The sequence below is a fragment of the Pelodiscus sinensis genome, chromosome 3, assembly GCF_052426305.1.
Source record: "Pelodiscus sinensis isolate ZL-2025 chromosome 3, ASM5242630v1, whole genome shotgun sequence".
Lineage (NCBI taxonomy): Eukaryota > Metazoa > Chordata > Testudines > Trionychidae > Pelodiscus > Pelodiscus sinensis.
The window spans coordinates 149,442,145-149,459,694 of NC_143054.1; the positions used below are offsets into that span (position 1 = coordinate 149,442,145).

The 17,550-nt window shown below is 43.0% G+C and overlaps 1 protein-coding gene across 2 annotated transcripts in view; it reads left to right on the forward strand.

The window, feature by feature from the left end:
- Positions 1-17,550, forward strand: part of PPP2R5A (protein phosphatase 2 regulatory subunit B'alpha) — a 120,878-nt gene that overhangs the window by 23,554 nt on the left and 79,774 nt on the right. For both annotated transcript variants that reach the window (XM_075925151.2, XM_006135173.3), the window contains exon 2: positions 17,171-17,367. In XM_075925151.2, the coding sequence (XP_075781266.1) occupies positions 17,171-17,367 (197 nt within the window). The remainder of the gene's footprint in view (positions 1-17,170; positions 17,368-17,550) is intronic.

Genomic DNA, 17,550 nt, shown 5'->3' on the forward strand with positions numbered 1-17,550 from the left:
GGAGTGGGGAGCGCATCCAGGGATGATGGTCTCACACCGAGAGATGCCTTCACATCAACCAGCTAGAGTTGCAAGCGATCTTTCTAGCATGCAAACACTTCCTCCCCGGTCTGAGGGGCAAAACAGTCAGGGTGTTGACAGACAACGTAGTAGCGATGTATTATATAAACAGGCAGGGAGGGGCAAGATCACGCTCCCTACGTGCCGAAGCGGTACGGTACTAGAATTGGTGCATACAGAACAACATAATCATAACAGCATCGTACTTACCTGGCATAGCCAATGTCCTTGCCGATTCCCTCAGCAGACGCTTCCCCACGGACCACGAGTGGGAGGTGAGGCTGGACGTACTTCAGAGGATCTTCTGCAGATGGGGAACGCCCCGGTAGACCTCTTTGCGACGTCTGTCAACAAAAAGTGCTGCCTTTTTTGCTCCAGAGAGGGGATCGGCAAAGGATCTCTCGGCGATGCACTCCTGACCAATTGGAAAAAGTCGCTACTGTACTCTTTTCCACCAACGGTCCTCATTCCCAGAGTAATAGAGAAAATCAGGACGGAGAGAGCGACAGTAATTTTAATAGCACCAGCTTGGCCGAGGCAAGCATGGTACCCGTTCTTACACAAGATGTCACTTCGACCGCCATGGCCTCTGCCCTTGTATCAAGATCTCCTCTCTCAAGACCGGAGGTCTCTCCTTCACCCCAAACTAGAAACATTGCACTTGACAGCGTGGCTCCTGAGTGGCTCACACTAGATGAAAAGCTTTGTTCACATCAGGTCAGGTCCATATTGATACATAGCAGAAAGACATCTACACGAAATACTTACCTGGCTAAATGGCACAGATACTCCTGCTGGTGCCTCCAGAATAACGTTCAACCGTTGACTTCTCCTCCACACCAAATTCTCGATTACATTCTTCATCTGCGAAATGCAAAGCTTTCTCTGGCATCCCTCAGAGTTCACCTGGCAGCCATCAGTGCCTTCCATTACCCAATACAGGGTTATTCGGTGTTCTCTCACCCGATGTTGAAACAATTCCTGAAAGGTCTGACCAATATGAGCCCACCTCGAAGGCTGCCTCCCCCATCGTGGAACCTCGACCTGGTACTCGATACAATTATGCATCCCCCATTCGAGCCTCTTGCATCTGTACCTTTACAGATGTTAACCATGAAGACCGTCTTCTTGCTCGCAGTTACATCAGCTCGTAGAGTTAGCGAGTTAGGGGCGATAATGGCAACCCCTCCCTTTACTTCTTTCTCGAAGGACTTGGTAACGTTACGATTACACCCAGCATTCATACCCAAAGTATCTTCATCATTTCATATCAATGAACCGATCAGCCTTCCTTCCTTTTACCCTAAGCCACGCGCCTCAACGAGGGAGGCCCTGCTACATACGCTGGACGTTAGGCGGGCTCTTTCCTTTTATATAGACAGAACCTGCCAGTGGAGATGAACAGATAGACTTCTAATATTGACAGCGAACCGATCTAAGGGTGCTGCACTCTCCACTCAGCGCATTGCCAAGCTTATCACCTTGTGCATTATCACATGCCATTCCATTCGGGATAGACCCTTGTCTTCTCAGCCGTGAGAGCACTCAACTAGAGCAGTGGCGACATCTACCGCCTTTGCCAGAGGAGTTCCTTTAGCTGATATTTGCAGGGCAGCCACTTGGGCTTCCAGCTCTACATTTATGAGGCATTACGCTATAGTGCAGAAGTGGGAGGCGGACCATTCAGTGGCTTCTGCAGTCCTTTCAACAGTAAAACCTAAGTAACCCGGAGCGCTCTTAGTTCCAACTACTGCTATATAGTCACCTGGAGTGGAGCACCCACGGGGCCACTCGAAGAAGAAGGGGAAGTTACTCACCTTGTGTAGTAACAATGGTTCTTTGAGATGTGCCCCGTGGGTGCTCCACGTCCCGCCCTCCTCCCCGCTCCAGGTTGTTTTCTTTCTTTCTCTTCCAGAGACCGAGCGGTGAGAGGAACTGGCGGGGGGGCCGAGCTGCCCTCGTTAGAAAGGGTGCGAACGACCAGCGGTGCAGGGAGCATGCACGGCCCGGCCCAGTATGGCTATGAAATCTACCAATCAGTGGCGCCGGGATGGACCCGACACCTGGAGTGGAGCACCCACAGGGCACATCTCGAAGAACCATTGTTACTACACAAGGTGAGTGACTTCCCCTTTCCCTGTGATGCCTTATGCCCTTCCAGGATATGGGGGTCAGTCAAATGTCTGTAAACCAGGAAAGTACCAGGGAATTCCCTCTTCCCCCTCTGCTTGCAACTATAACTAGTCTCTTTTAGTGATGCTCCAAAATACCCATAACACACACAGCTAATTTTAGTATTACAGGAAAAGTGTAACACCTTCCCTTTGCTGTGGCAAAATTTACGTTTAGGTCAGGCTCAGGAAACAGGAACTGTCCACACTTGATCATACTCTGAGCCTCTTCCACATAAACCATTGCAGACTTTGGGCTTGCCTCTAATATAGCCAGGATTGATGCTGCAGCAATTGTTCCACCAGGAGTCAGTTTAACAGTTTTAGAGAAGACCTGCTTAATCAACCACTGATTGCTTGGTCATCAACTCTGACACTCATCATGTTCAGGTAAAGTAAGGGGAATTGACAGGAGAGGTTCTCCCATTGACCCAGTGCAGTGTGTACCCTCCGGTAAGTAGATCTAAGCTACATCAACTTGAGTTCCACAACTAACAAATCAAATTTGCATAGCTTAGATTGACTTTTCTCCCAAAAGTAAACCTGCCTTACTAAATGTAATCACTCCTTCATCAGACTGCTGCTAATTCCATGACAAAAATACAGTCGTGTAACACTACTGAGAAACCTATAGAACTCGGTGCTAAAATTATGCATACTTGATTCCTCAAGGAACATGATTTTAGTTATAAGCTGTGGACACATCAGTTGGAAGTAACAGAGGAGGAGAAGGACCTTGGAATTCTGGTTGATTATAGGATGACTATGAGCCGCCATTGTGACATGGCCATGAAAAAGGCTAATACGGTCTTGGGATGTATTAGGTGAGGTATTTCTAGTAGGGATCAGGAGGTGTTAGTGCCATTATACAAGGCATTGGTGAGACCCCATTTGGAATACTGTGTGCAGTTCTGGTCTCCCTTGTTTAAGAAGGTTGAATTCAAACTGAAACAGGTACAAAGAAGGGCCACTAGGATGATCCGAGGAATGGAAAACGTGTCTTATGAAAGGAGACTCGAGCTTGGCTTGTTTACCTTAACCAAAAGAAGGCTGAGGGGGGACATGATTGCACTCTTTAAATATATTAGAGGGATAAATACCAGGGAGGGAGAGGAATTATTTAAGCTTAATGCCAATGTGGACACAAGAACAAATGGATATAAGATGGCTAATAGGAAGTTTAGACTTGAGATTAGATGAAGGTTTCTAATCATTAGTGGAGTGAGGTTCTGGAACGGCCTTCCAAGGGAAGTAGTGGGGGCAAAAGATCTATCTGGCTTCAAGATTAAACTAGATGGGTTTATGAAGGGGATGGTTTGATGAGATAACATGATCTTGGTAACTAATTGACCATTCATTATCAATGGTAAATAGGTCAATGGATGGATGATAGGAGTTACTATAGAGAACTTTCTGGGTATCTGGCTGGTGAGTCCTGCCCACATGCTCAGGGTTTAGCTGATCGCTATTTTGGGGTCAGGAAGGAATTTTCCTCCAGGGTAGATTAGATTGGCAGAGGCCCTGGAGGTTTTTCGCCTTCCTCTGTAGCATGGGGTACAGATCACAGCTGGAGGATTCTCTGCATCTTGGGGTCTTCAAAGTATTTGAAGGCTTCAATATCTGAGATATAGGTGAGAGGATTATTCTAGGAGGGGGTGGGCGAGTTTCTGTGGCCTGCACTGTGCAGAGGGTCAGACTAGATGATCATAATGGTCCCTTCTGACCTTAAAGTCTATGAGTCTATGATTAGGGCTGTGCCAAATTCACAGTCAATGTTACAATCATAGGTAGGGCTCTACCAAATGCACAGCCATGCAAAACTTATCATAGGCCATGAAATCTGGTGTCCTCTCATGAAATCTGGGTTTTGTGCACTTTTACCATCTACCATACATATTTTGGTGGGAGACCAGCATTTCTCAAATCGGGAAATTAGCTTATTTTAGGTGAGTCATGGTATTGCCACCCTTACTTCTGTGCTGCTGTCAGAGCTGTGTTGCTGGAGAGATCCTGTCTAATATCTGTTTTGTGGGCATCGATCCTTTGGCAATGTGTCTGAGATGTTTGTCCAATGTACATAGCAGACGGATACTTTCGGCACATGATAGCATAAATTATATTTCTGCATGCGCAGGAATATGTGTTCTTGATCTTATAACTCACTTGGTTAGGTCCAATAATGGTATCAGCAGAGTGAATATGTGGACAAAACTGGCAACGGGGTTTGTTGCAAGGGAAGGTACCAGGGTTGGTATTAGTGTGGTATGTCCTGTGGTTGTTGGTAAGAATCATCTTGATGTTAGGTCAAAACAGATGTTAGACAGGATCACAAAGAAAAAACAGTTTCTTGCCATTTCAACCAGAAAGGACATTGTCTCAATGACTTGATTACCTGCATCCTCTTCAAAGGCCTTTTAAGACTACACTTGAAAGAGAATCCTCTGAATTGTTATTCAACACTTTACATCTAAGTTTGAATAAAGACTCTAATTATCTTACCCATTACAAAGATAGCTTTCCCAATTATCACCTCTAATATCATTAGCTCACAGACATTTACCTCCTCCCCCCAGCCCCCTTCTGTTCTGAAATTTGATTTGTCCTTTTCATATGTGTTCATTTTTTTTAATTGTATCCTTTGGTATATATGGTTGTGACAGTTTTCTTCCACTATTTGATGTGAGGAAGTGGGTCTGGCCCATGAAAGCTCATCACCTAATAAACCATCTTGTTAGTCTTTAAAGTGCTACATAGTCTTGTTTTTTGTTTCAACTACACCAGACTAACACGGCTACATTTCTATCAAGATTTATCAACTGTGATACATTGCTATAGTACTCATGTCCCACGCTAGTCTCTTTTTGACCCTCAAGAAATGAGTTCTTGAATGAAACTGTACCTCAAGAATTTAATAAGTACACTAAGTGTATGTCTACACTATAGATTTTTGTTGGAAAAACTGCCATTTTTCTGACAAAACCTGAATAACATCCACACTGCAATTGCATTCTTTTGAAAGTGAATCGAAAGAATAGAGGCGTTTTCTGGCATTGGTAATCCTCTTTCTCCGTGGAAGAAGCCTTTTTCTGAAAGAGCTGTTTTGGAAGTAGGCATGTGTGGACTGGGAAGAGGGAGTTTTCGCAAGAAGAGGAAAGAAGAAAAAGTACTGGTGCCCTAGTGACCATTCCGCCCATAGTAATCACAGCTTACATGCGAGAGAGTTTTCATTCAGTGTGAACGCTATCTGTCGAAAAAGCAGATCACTTTGTCGATGCAGTTTCGCGGTGTGGACACTCTTTTGGAAGAAGTTTTTTTCAGAAGATCTCTTCCGGAAAAGCTTCTTCCGAAAGAAGCCTGCAATCGAAACATAGCCTAAATGTTCATTGTTCAAAATAGTGATACAATTGTACCTACACTGCGGGGTTGCTGGTTTTTACTATAATGGCATTGTTAAAGCTGCAAAAAGTATATTAACCAGGTCTTAAACACAGTTAAGATCACTGTCTAACTCATGGCTAGGCAATAATTTTTGATGAGGGGGGGCACTCCAAGATTTTAGAAAGTGGTCAATGGCCACACTCTTCCATGGTATCAGTGTAGAAGGTGCAGTGTCTGGGATGGAGGTTGGGTGCAGAAGGGAGCTTAGAGTAAAGGACTGGGGTGCTGAAGGGAGTCTTAGTGAAGGAGGTGGTTGTGACCTGGGTACTGGACTGGTGGTACAGGATGGGGTACATGGATTTGAGTTGCGACCTAGAGCAGGAGCAAATTGTGGCCTGGTGCAGGGGTTTGGGTTGTGACCTAAGGCAGGAAGGGGTTGTGACCTGGGCCAGGAGACTGGGGTTCAGAGTCTGGGAGAGGGATATGGATTCAGGAGAGTAGCAAAGAGTCTGGGTTATGTGGGTGGGAGGTTAGAGAGCTGGGGTGCCAATGGCAGCTTCTGGGTGGGAGACACTTATCTGGGTGACTCCCAGCCAGCAGCCCAGCACATTTCTCAGGCAGCCTGTCTGCCCTGCTCTGCCCTATCCTATCTTGTCCCTCTCCATCCCACCCTTTCCCCGCACAGGCTATGTGAATACCTATGAACCTGAGGGAAGGGGAAAATAGTGCTTTGCACGCTGCCTGGCCTTCTAACAGGCAGCTCCCATTGGCCAGAAACTAGTCAATCTGCCCACCATCCCTGGGCTCACAGCTGTGAAAGAGAAATGGCCTGGTAGCCACTTTTGACAGGTAGTGGGCCAGGGCGGGAGGGGGGAGCAACAGGGGGCCAGATCCAGCTTGTGGGCCGTATTTTGCCCAGCCGTGGTCTAACCAGTGACTCCTGAAATTCCATTTTGGTGATTACAGTGGTGTCTTTCAAGACCAGGATAAATGTGCCCTTCTTCCAAATGGGAAATATTGTGCATAAAGGCCTTGTTATGGAACAGGTAGCATGCTTCACAAGAGCATCTTTCTTACTATGATAGCAGTTTAAAAGCATTCTACCAGTAAGGAAGGTTTTTAATAATATTTTTCACTCTGTGTTTAAGATATATATAAAGGAAAACATTCCCACTGGTTTTAATGTCATCATTGTATAAGATTTATGGGAATGTTGACCAGCGTGATATGGGGAAAAATTTCTCTTGAGAACCTGAGAGGTACATTAGATTACCTGTATACAGTCCTCACCACTTCTCTAGAAATTTCAAACTCTGACAAGTGCTTGGTTATTAGTTTGAGAGCTAAGCATGTTGGTGAGGGGTTTTTTCAAGGTTTTCTTAAATATTTTAAGGAAAATTATGAAATAACTGTTTTTGATTTGTCAAAGTTGCTTCTGAAGTTGTTTTTTATTCACTTTAACAATTAGTCTTCACAATTCAACCACTGAAACTGCGCAGATGTCTTGATTTGCTTTTTTGTTACTAATTACATTACAGTTTGAGAGTTTAAAACACAATTTCTTCATTGATAAGTTTAAATGACTAAACTGTTTTACAGTTACAGTTCTAAGTGCTTTCTAAACTATTTTGTAAAAGTCTGGTTAGGTTTTGGATACTACAATTTAAAATAGATTTCAGATTCCCATTTGAGGACTGCTATCATTTTAGGGGCAATGCCAAGAAAAGCTGTGTTTCCTTTCCTAATTCAGCCTATTTGGATTGCATCCTCAGCATATCACTGTGGTGTGGTAGTGCTGTGCTGCTATGATGTGACACTTGCTCAAACAACCCATTGTAGAATAATAGAGAAGATCCCAATTACGTACTTTTTTAAACTTAGCTACTTACTTAACTTACTACTTAGCTCAGTGTAACAATAAAATATTAAGAGTTACTCTCTACTTTTGATCATTTGGCTTTATCATCTTTGATCTTGACAGAGTCTGACAGAAAGATTTAACTCCCAAGAAGGGACCCAGGATTTTAGGGTAAAATGCCAGTGTTTCCTTCCCCTTTTTTCAGTACCCAGAGGGAGGACTAAACTGACCTTCAAGATATTGTTTCTGGATATTGCTAGTAGTTCCCCAGCAACCACATCTTTTTGTATCTGCATCTAGCTAATATGTGTCTGGTAAATTGTTCTCAGATCAGGTATAAAAGTTTTCTATAAATAGAAACATTCTATTGGGAGATATTGGAGATCATGAAAATCATAAGAGTGAGCAGATTTTGTGCTATTCTAGAACTAAAAATAAATGTTCTACTTATTAAGATGTGACTTAATTAAATTCAGATTTTCATTTTGCTTGCAGATAAATTTAACAATGACTTGGACATTGAAAAATTAGGTTTAATATTTTGCAATTTCATAATAGAAATAATAAACTTTAGCTTTGACTTCCATTTTAATCCATTTGCTATTAAAAACTCATTCTAATTACTTCTCTCTCATAAGAGCTTTTTATTCTGAAAACTCTGAGACTTCACACTGAATGATAGTTCTGTTTGAATTGTGACCGTCAGTAAAGATGTAAGCATTTTTTTTCCCTGTGGCACACAGTGTGTTCAATATGTTAAATCTTCCTTCAAGCACGCTGGGTGGCTTACACTGTACTTCTTAGTTAGTATAGCTTTATGGATCTACTGTTAACTGAAGCTAACGGTTGACTACTCCATTACTTCTATGGCAGGGAAAACATTTAATTACCTGCCTGAAAACATATTTAAACAGAAGTTCTGAACAAATAATACAAAATTGTAGGCCTGATTTGGTAAATCTTCTTCTGGAAAGTAAAGGCTTAAAAAACCCAATAAGAATTTTTTTTAAATTAGTTATTTCCCCGATATGAAGTCAGGTGAAAAGTTTGTACAGTGAATAAATGTGAAATATTTTAATAGTGAGTTAAATAATGGAGTAGGGATGTAAGTGACTAGTGATGCAGCTAGTCCAGGGGTGGACAATAATTGGCTTGGGGACGGGGGAATGTCACAGCCTCCATGGGCCAGATCAACCGGCTTGGCATGCTGTATCCAGCCCACAGAGGCCCTTTTGCCCACCCCTGGACTAGTCGCTTCCCCCCTCTTGCTGCCTCTATCAGAGAGAGGCAGCAAAGGGGTGAGCAAGGAGCCAGGGCTGGGAGGAGCAGGCTTGTAAAAGCTTTTTCTCCCTAGCACTGTCTCCACAGGGGAGGTAGAGGCATAGCAGCAGATGGCTTAAGCAGGGACTGAAGCAGTCTCTGCTCATTCTGGTAGTGCTGCGATTCTGCTTTTGAAATGTACAAGAGCCCCACTGGGTCTCATATTTCAAAAGCCCAGGAACCGCAGAGAGCATGGGGCTTCTGCTGGGCTCTTGTTACCGTTCAAAGGCAGAGGTGCCCTTACAGACTATCAAATAGTTGATGGAAATCCCATCAACTATTCGATTAGTTAATCGAAATTTAACATCTCTGTAATGGAGCTCATCTGTGTAGTCAGTATTTAGGAAGCTCACATCACTTGTGTCATGGTATTATACAAAATGTATGTGAAGATAAATAGATATTTATAAGCTACTACCAAAATAAGTTGACATTAAGAATATAGTGCAGCCATGTGGTTGTTTTTCTTTTTTTTTTTTTTTAAACACATAACAAAACCCACCTTTTTGCTCTACTGCTTCTTCAAGGAGTGTCCCTGTCAGTGCTCCACCTTAGGGGTGTGTCTAAACTACATGGCTCCGTCAACGGAGCCATGTAGATTAGGCTGATCAGCAGAGGGAAATGAAGCCGCGATTTAAATAATTGCGGCTTCATTTAAATGGCTGCCGCGCTCTGCCGACCAGCTGATGATCAGCTGTTTGCCGGCAGATCGGGGCAGTCTGGACGCGCTGCGTCGACGAGGAAGCCTTTGTCGACCAGCGCAGGAATGCCTCGTGAAACCAGGTTTACCTGTGCTGGTTGACAAAGGCTTCCTTGTCGACCGCAGCGCGTCCAGACTGCCCCAATCTGCCGACAAACAACTGGTCGGCAGAGCGTGGCAGCCATTTAAATTTAAATGAAGCAGCGATTATTTGAAGCGCGGCTTCATTTTCCTCTGCCGATCAGACTAATCTATGTGGCTACATCGACCCAGCCATGTAGTTTAGACACACCCTAGGTCTTGCAGCGCTGTTGCATACAGTGAACCCTCGTTTATCGCGGTAGATAGGTTCCAAACCCGACCGCGATAGCTGAAAATCCGCGAAGTAGGGACACCATATTTACGTACTGTAAATAGAAACCGATAGGTCCCCCCACCCCCTACAAAGTTTCCCCTGTGATTAGCCTATACTGTATTGTAATTCCATATCATTCTTTAATGCTGCACAAAAGCCATCTGTAATGACGAATGATATGAAAGTATAAAGACAATAGGCAAGCACGATATGATACGGATATAAAAAAAGTCCGCGAAGTCGTGAATCCGCGATGGTCGAACCGCGAAGTAGCGAGGGCTCACTGTATCTGGATGGAGATTTTCAGTAGCAGTGCCCTCTGGTGTGCCTCGCGTGCCACCACTCCTCATATGCAGCAACCACCCCTTTAGTTCCTTCTCTATCGCCATCGGCATCGGTCGGAACTACAGTTGCTCACCTTTTTCGCTTATTAGTTTTGATAGCATTCCTATTAGATAGTTTAATTAGTAGTTAATCAGTTTAGAGTTTAGATTTCTTTCCTAATAAGAGGTGTTTTGGGGGGAAACCCCCACAAAAAAACGAATTTCTGTTACTCTGAATTTTTTCTAACAGTTTTACTATCCTGGGAATGTCTGGCTCCCCAGGTTTCAAACACTGCCTCTACTGCAGGCTGTCTATTCCCAACTTCGACGGTCATTCCAAGTGTGTACACTGCCTGGGCCACGTGCATATCACAGCACAGTACGAGCATTGCAAATAACTTACAGCTCGCACAAGAAAGGCATGAAAGCTCCAATTGAAACTTCTCTCGCTAGAGAAGCCTCGGACCCGGAGCACTCATTCTCTCTTCTCTTCCCCCCCCCCCCCCCCCCAAGCGTAACCTCTGGCCATGTCTGAAACATCCACACGGGCCAGCATCTCCACCAGGGACTCATCCTATGACCAGATCCAGGAAGAGGTCCCATTCCTTCAGCAAGGATGACTCTCCCTGCAAAACCATATATTCTATAGTGTAGCTATATTCCCCTAGCTCGACAATGGCCTTATCGGAATACCCACCCGCCAGGAGGCCCTCGAAGCAGTCTCTCAGGCCATGTCCTTATTTCAGATGTTAGGATTCCAAATCAACTTAGCCAAATGCAAGCTCCAACCAGCCCAAACTATAGAGTTTATAGGCACCTATATTGACTGCGTCTAGGCAACAGCCTCTCTTCTGCACCACTGTTTCCAAACGATTAAACACTGTTGATGTGTTGCAGACAAGCCCACAAGAACTTGTCTATAGCTTCTGGGCCATATGGCAGCAGCCACATCAGTGGTGTCTCATGACAGATTACGTGAGAGACCAATGCAGCAATGACACAGAATGGTGTACAGGCCCCATTACACCAGCATCAACAAGCTGCTCTCACTCCCAAACAGGATAAAGCGCTCACTGGATTGGTGGGCAGACCAAAAAAAGTATGCACTGGGGTACCCTTCTGTATAGCTCCCCCGACAATTGCGATCACAACAAACACCTCCCTCCTGGGATGGGGAGCACACTAGAGCCCCCTCTCAGTCCAGGGACAATGGCAGGCTCATGAGTGCTCCCTCAACATCAATGTGTTGGAGCTCACAGTAGTGCAGTACGTATGCCAGATGCAACGGATACAGAGCAACACAATACAGATTTTTACGGACAATCAAGCCACAATGTACTACTTATATAGGCAAGGAGGAGCCAGATTCTTCTGCCTGTGCAAAGAGGTGACGCGCCTATGGTCATGGTGTATAAACCACAATGTCCACATACAAGCTGCTTATCTACTGGGCAAAGACAATATTATGGTGGACACCCTCAGCAGGCAGTTCACTTCCAACCATGAATGGGAATTGGACAACGGCATACTCCACGTGATTTTCTCACACTGGGGATTCCCACAGACTGATTTGTTTGCAACCTTTGCGAACAAAAAGTGTCTATAGTACTGTTCTTGTGCGGGCATTAGTCTACTCTCTCTGTGGGACACCTTTACAATATCTTGGAATGCACCCCTCCTCTGTGCCTTCCTGCCAACCCTGCTCCTCCACCAGATGGTCAACAAATTAAGAGTAGGGACATCATCAGTAATGTTCATCACTCCAGCTTGGCCCCTTCAGACATGGTATACTTACCTACTTCACATGTCTCTAAGGCTTCCATTGCACCTTCGAATAGTCCCTTGTCTCCTGACTCAGCAACAGGGGAGCGTTGCCACCCATCTCCCCACATTCTTTGTCTTAGAGTGTGGCTCCTCGCTGCCTTTCCTCAATAGAAGCAACATTCACATATCTGGTTAGACAGATCCTAATAAGTAGTTGCAGGGTCTCAACAAGAAAGTCTTACCTGTACAAGTGGCGTAGATTCTCTTCCTAGGCGAACCTGAGCTTGGCAGATCCACTCATGATTCCTCTGGCCGACATACTAGAGTATCTCTTGCATCTAAAACATACAGGCCTCTCCTTCAGCTCACTAAAGGTTAACCTCACGGCTATAGCTGCGTTCATCATCCCGTTGAGGACAAATTGGTCTTCGCCCATCCCACAACTAAATGATTCTTAAAGGGCCTCCAGAACACTTTTCCACTCTTAGAGCACCAGTCCCAGCATGGGCCCTAACCTTGTACTACGAGCTCTAACCCATGTCCATGTGTTCAATGATACGACTTTCATTGAAAGACGCAACACTAGTCGCACTTACCTCAGCTAGAAGAGTAAGTGAAATTGGGGCGCTCAGGGCTGACCCACTCTTCACCATTTTTCATAAGGACAGGGTGGTCCTCCAACCACTTCCAAAGTTCTTATTTAAAGCCCTTATCTCCTGGCATTGCAACAAACCGCTCGTGCTACAGATCTTCTGTCCAAAGCCGCATGCCACCTCCGAAGAAGCTAAATGGCACACTCTCAATGTATGCCGTGTGTGGGCCTTTTCCTAGAAAGGACAAAGGCAATTCGTAAAACAAACAGACTTTTCATCTCCATCACTAAAAAGTCATTGGGCATACAAATCTCTACACAGAGACTTTCCAAGTGGATCGTAGACTCTATTCGCCTGGCTTACATCAGTTTTAACCAACAGCCTCCACTTCAGTTGCAAGCTCATTCCATATGGGCCATGGCAACCTCTGTGGCTTACCTTAGCAGCATTAATCTGACGGACATTTGCAGGGCCACAACATGGTCTTCTGTACACACTTTTGCCAGACATTATGCCCTGGACACTTACTCAAACTGGGACACAGAACTTGGACTAACATTCCTTACCAAAGTTCAACATGATTATTAACTGAAGCACCCGCCGCCTCACAGGAGTACTGCTATACAGTCACTTAAGGTGGAGCACCCACAGAGACACTCCTTGAAGAAGAAAGGAAAGTAACACGAATAATAATAATAAAATAATAAAGTAATAAAATAGGTGGGGAAGATGGTTCAAAAAAGTAGAAAGGAAAGTTACTCACTTGTGCCATAATGGAGGTTCTTCAAGATGGTTGTCCCCTGTGGGTGCTCCACCACCTGCCCTTCCTCCCCTCTGCTTTGGAGTTGTTCTTGTCCTTCCAGGGAAGAGAAGGAACTGAAGAGATGGTTGCCGTGCATGCGTGGTAGTGGTAGTGGTACTGTGTGTGCCGTCTGCCACGCATGCATGGCATACCAGAGGGCAATACTACTGAAAATCTCTGATCAGGTGTGCAACAGCATTGACCTACAGTGGAGCACCAACAGGGACAACCCCTAGTGCCGGCACGGGGTTCGCACTAGCCGGCTTTTAAAAATGGCGGCGCCGGCTTTATGCTAATGAAGCCCGGGAAATTCAAATCCCGGGCTTCATTAGCAAGTTTGGTATGCATACATTACCCCCCTAGTTCGAACTAGGGGGGTAGTGTAGACATACCCCTATAGACAACCACCTAACCTCAAGATGATTCTTACCAACAACCACAGGACATACCACACTAATACCAACCCTGGTACCGTCCCTTGCAACAAACCCCGTTGCCAGCTTTGTCCACATATTCACTCTGCTGATACCATTATTGGACCTAACCAAGTGAGTTATAAGATCAAGAACACACATTTCTGCGCATGCAGAAATATAATTTATGCTATGTACATTGGACAAACGTCTCAGACACTTCGCCAAAGGATCAATGCCCACAAAACAGATATTAGACAAGATCACAAAGAAAAAAACAGTTTCTTGCCATTTCAACCAGAAAGGACATTGTCTCAATGACTTGATTACCTGCACCCTGCTTCAAAGGTCTTTTAAGACTACACTTGAAAGAGAATCCTCTGAACTGTCATTCATGCTTAAATTCGACACTTTACGCCTAAGTTTGAACAAAGACTTTAATTATCTTACCCATTACAAAGATAGCTTCCCCAAGTATCACCTCTAAGATCATTAGCTCACAGACATTTACCTCCCCCCCCCCCCCAATCTCCCTTCTGTTCTGAAATTTGATTTGTCCTTTTCACGTGTTCATTTTTATAATTGTATCCTTTGGTATATATGGTTGTGACACTTTACTTCCACGGTCTGGCCCATGAAAGCTCATCACCTAATAAACCATCTTGTTAGTCTTTAAAGTGCTACATAGTCCTGTTTTTTGTTTCAGCTACACCAGACTGACACAGCTATATTTCTATCACAAGACTATTCTGGTTACTACTGAGCAAGATGGACAAGAAATATCTCGCAGAATGGGTAGATTTGTCATAGAAACATGCTGAAGGCTTTTTGGTTTTAGAAGAGTGACCAGAGGCTTGCCACTCACATAAAGATATACCACCAGTGCTCTTGTTTCTCTTTTAAGGAAAACTCTGCTAGGGTTGCTTTCTCCATTCACTATGAAAGGTGGTGTGATAATTCACTTGTACTTCTGGTATCAAAGTCTTCGTCAAGGTCATGGGACATGTGTCTTTGAGTGATTCCTTTTTCTCCTTTGGAGGGCAGAGTCCCATCGTGATGGGATCAGAATGTTGCTTTGGACATTTAGAATGCTTCATTCCACATCAGTGCATAAATGCAATTAATTCCAAATAAGGTACCGTACAATAGGTATGGTATTGCCAGTCAGGTTTCCCAACTCCTGACATTTTGAAAGGTGTCTATAATTACAGTGTAGTCCCTGTTGCCAAGCTCAGATAGGATTTTGAGTCCAGAATTAAAGGCTTCTGAATCATGGGTGACAGTGCCTGACAAAATAACTGAGGGCTTTGTCTTAATATTAAGTGCTTTACATGCAAGGTAATTTTCAAGGTGAAAGTGACGTTAGGGATCAGTTTTTATTTTATAGGGATAGTGCTGTGCACTTGTCCACAATTTCCCTGGCCAAAATGATTCATTTAATTTTCCATTTTTTTTCTTCATGTTCCTCACAAGAAGGGCGGGGGGATTTCTCCAGTAAGAATCCTCCTGTGAATTCTATTTTGAGCAAAAAACAGAGTTCAAAAGGACAGTTGGGCAGGTATTCTTTTCCCTGTTTAAAAAAAAAAACTATTTTATGGAAATGCGATCTCTGGTAGAGGACATGTTGTATGGTGTGTTTGTGTTATATAGATGTCTTGTGTCCGGTATAGTTGGGTCTAGGTCTGGAAGTCCGTGTTAATTCTAAACAGGAGAGCTCCAATAGCTTATTATAGGAAGATTTCAATCAGCCGTATTATCCCTGCTAAATACATTTTCAATCATTATTTATATCTGTAGCAAGGAATCCCACATCTGTTTCTGAAAAATGTCAAACTTGAATTTTTTCATCTTTAGAGGTTGTCTTTTCAGGATGATGACTCCTGCACTGTGCTAGAGTTGGGAGGGGGGGGGGGGGGAGTTATTTGCATTCTTGTACGTTAGTGGATTTAACTATTTTCACGTTTTCTGCAGTTATTTTGTATTTTCCAGATATTGCTTCTTTTAAAGGGTGATTTTTTCAATGTACTCATTTTTCAGTGTATTTATTTGCTGTACAAACTTATCTGTATGTAATTAGAGTTTGAAATAATTTAATTATCTTATAAAAAAAAAACCTATGGAAATGCTTTAGGGCTTCTGAGATACCTAATACTGGTGTATGCTCACAAGGACAAAGCCTTTCACCTGGCCTAAACGGAGAAGCCAAAAACCTTAAGAGCAAAGGGAGTAAGCCAAAAACCTTAAGAGCAAAGGGAGTTTCTCTTCAGTGAAGCAGAGTTACCAAGGTAGTTTTTCCTTCTCTTGACTTGATTCTGTTTTATGATATGGCATGACCAGTATGGAAGCTCTACCATACACGGCTATGTTGATGAGATAATCAAAGTAGTGTAGGATAACTACAGGTGCTTTCCATTTTTAAACACTCTCTGTAAGTATGCATGTGTGCCCAGAGAAAGAAATGGGGACGAAAATTCTACAGCAAGGCACATAGTATTTTATTGACTGACAGAGGAGGGGACTCTTGCACATGGGTGTTACCAGAATACAAACAAAAATTAGTGAGAAAAGGATTTTTTCCCCCTCTGTAGAATTCAGTTACGTGGTGTGAAATTTAATGGATTTATCATTTAACCAGAAAAACTATGCTTGCTTTTGTTGTGACTTGGTATGCAAAAGTCAGAGGTCACAGTGTTGTGAGCAAAAAAATTGTATTTACCAGTAAGTTTTCTTCTTTGGCTTAGTAACTAACTAATACTCAAACTATTAAAATGACTCTGCTAGAGATTTGAATTGTAGCATTATAATGGAAGAATTTTGCTCTGTAGCAGGCTGGAAGGGTGTACAAAGACTGATGCTTTATAAAAATACTGTCCTAGTCATGACAAACATAGTCTCAAATTGTCCAAACTGGAGAATTTAAATAGTAAAATAAATTAACTAATTACATCTCTCTAGTCTAAGATGTGAAAATTCAGGATAAAATATTTTCTGTGAAATACTGGTGTCAGTTATCTGGGGCATTCATCCTATGAGGGTAAGAGTTTTACATATATGTATCTGCCCTTCAGATTTTTACATTTTTAAATAGATAATGTAATAAAGAATTAGTGGATGGAATGCAACAAATCACATGACTGAGTTAGTTCTGTGAGGAAGGAGGCTTGATACTTTTATTTTTATAAAATACATTAATTTTTTTAAAAGTGTAATTCCTCTATTAATTATGTTTGATATATTTCCTACTTAAAATCTCTTACCCATTGTAGATATCAAAACCTTGGTTAAATTTCATATTAGTATCACAGACAATTTTGGTTTTAGATATTGATCTTTCTTGCTTGCCACCTTCAATTAGTATTCCTTATTAATACTGAGGTCGGTTATGGTTGATATGATACGAAATTTAGAAATCAATGCTTTCTTTTGCTTCCAGATGCCACCTCAAATGAACAGCAAGACCTCTTTTGTCAGAAGTTGCAACAGTGTTGTATACTATTTGACTTCATGGACTCTGTTTCAGACTTGAAGAGCAAAGAAATTAAGAGAGCCACATTGAATGAACTGGTTGAATATGTTTCAACAACTCGTGGTGTGATTGTTGAGTCAGCTTATGCTGACATAGTGAAAATGGTAAGTAAAACTGGAGTTGAACAATATTTATTTGATATTTAAAACTAAACACAATTTCTTAGCTTCTGTCTGAATTTATATTTTTAGAGTAGTTGTAGAGCATAGCCTGAAAATTAGTGTAGTTCATTAGTGATCAACTCTCACAGCCTAAAGAAAGCTTCATAGAATTTGTCAAATATGAAA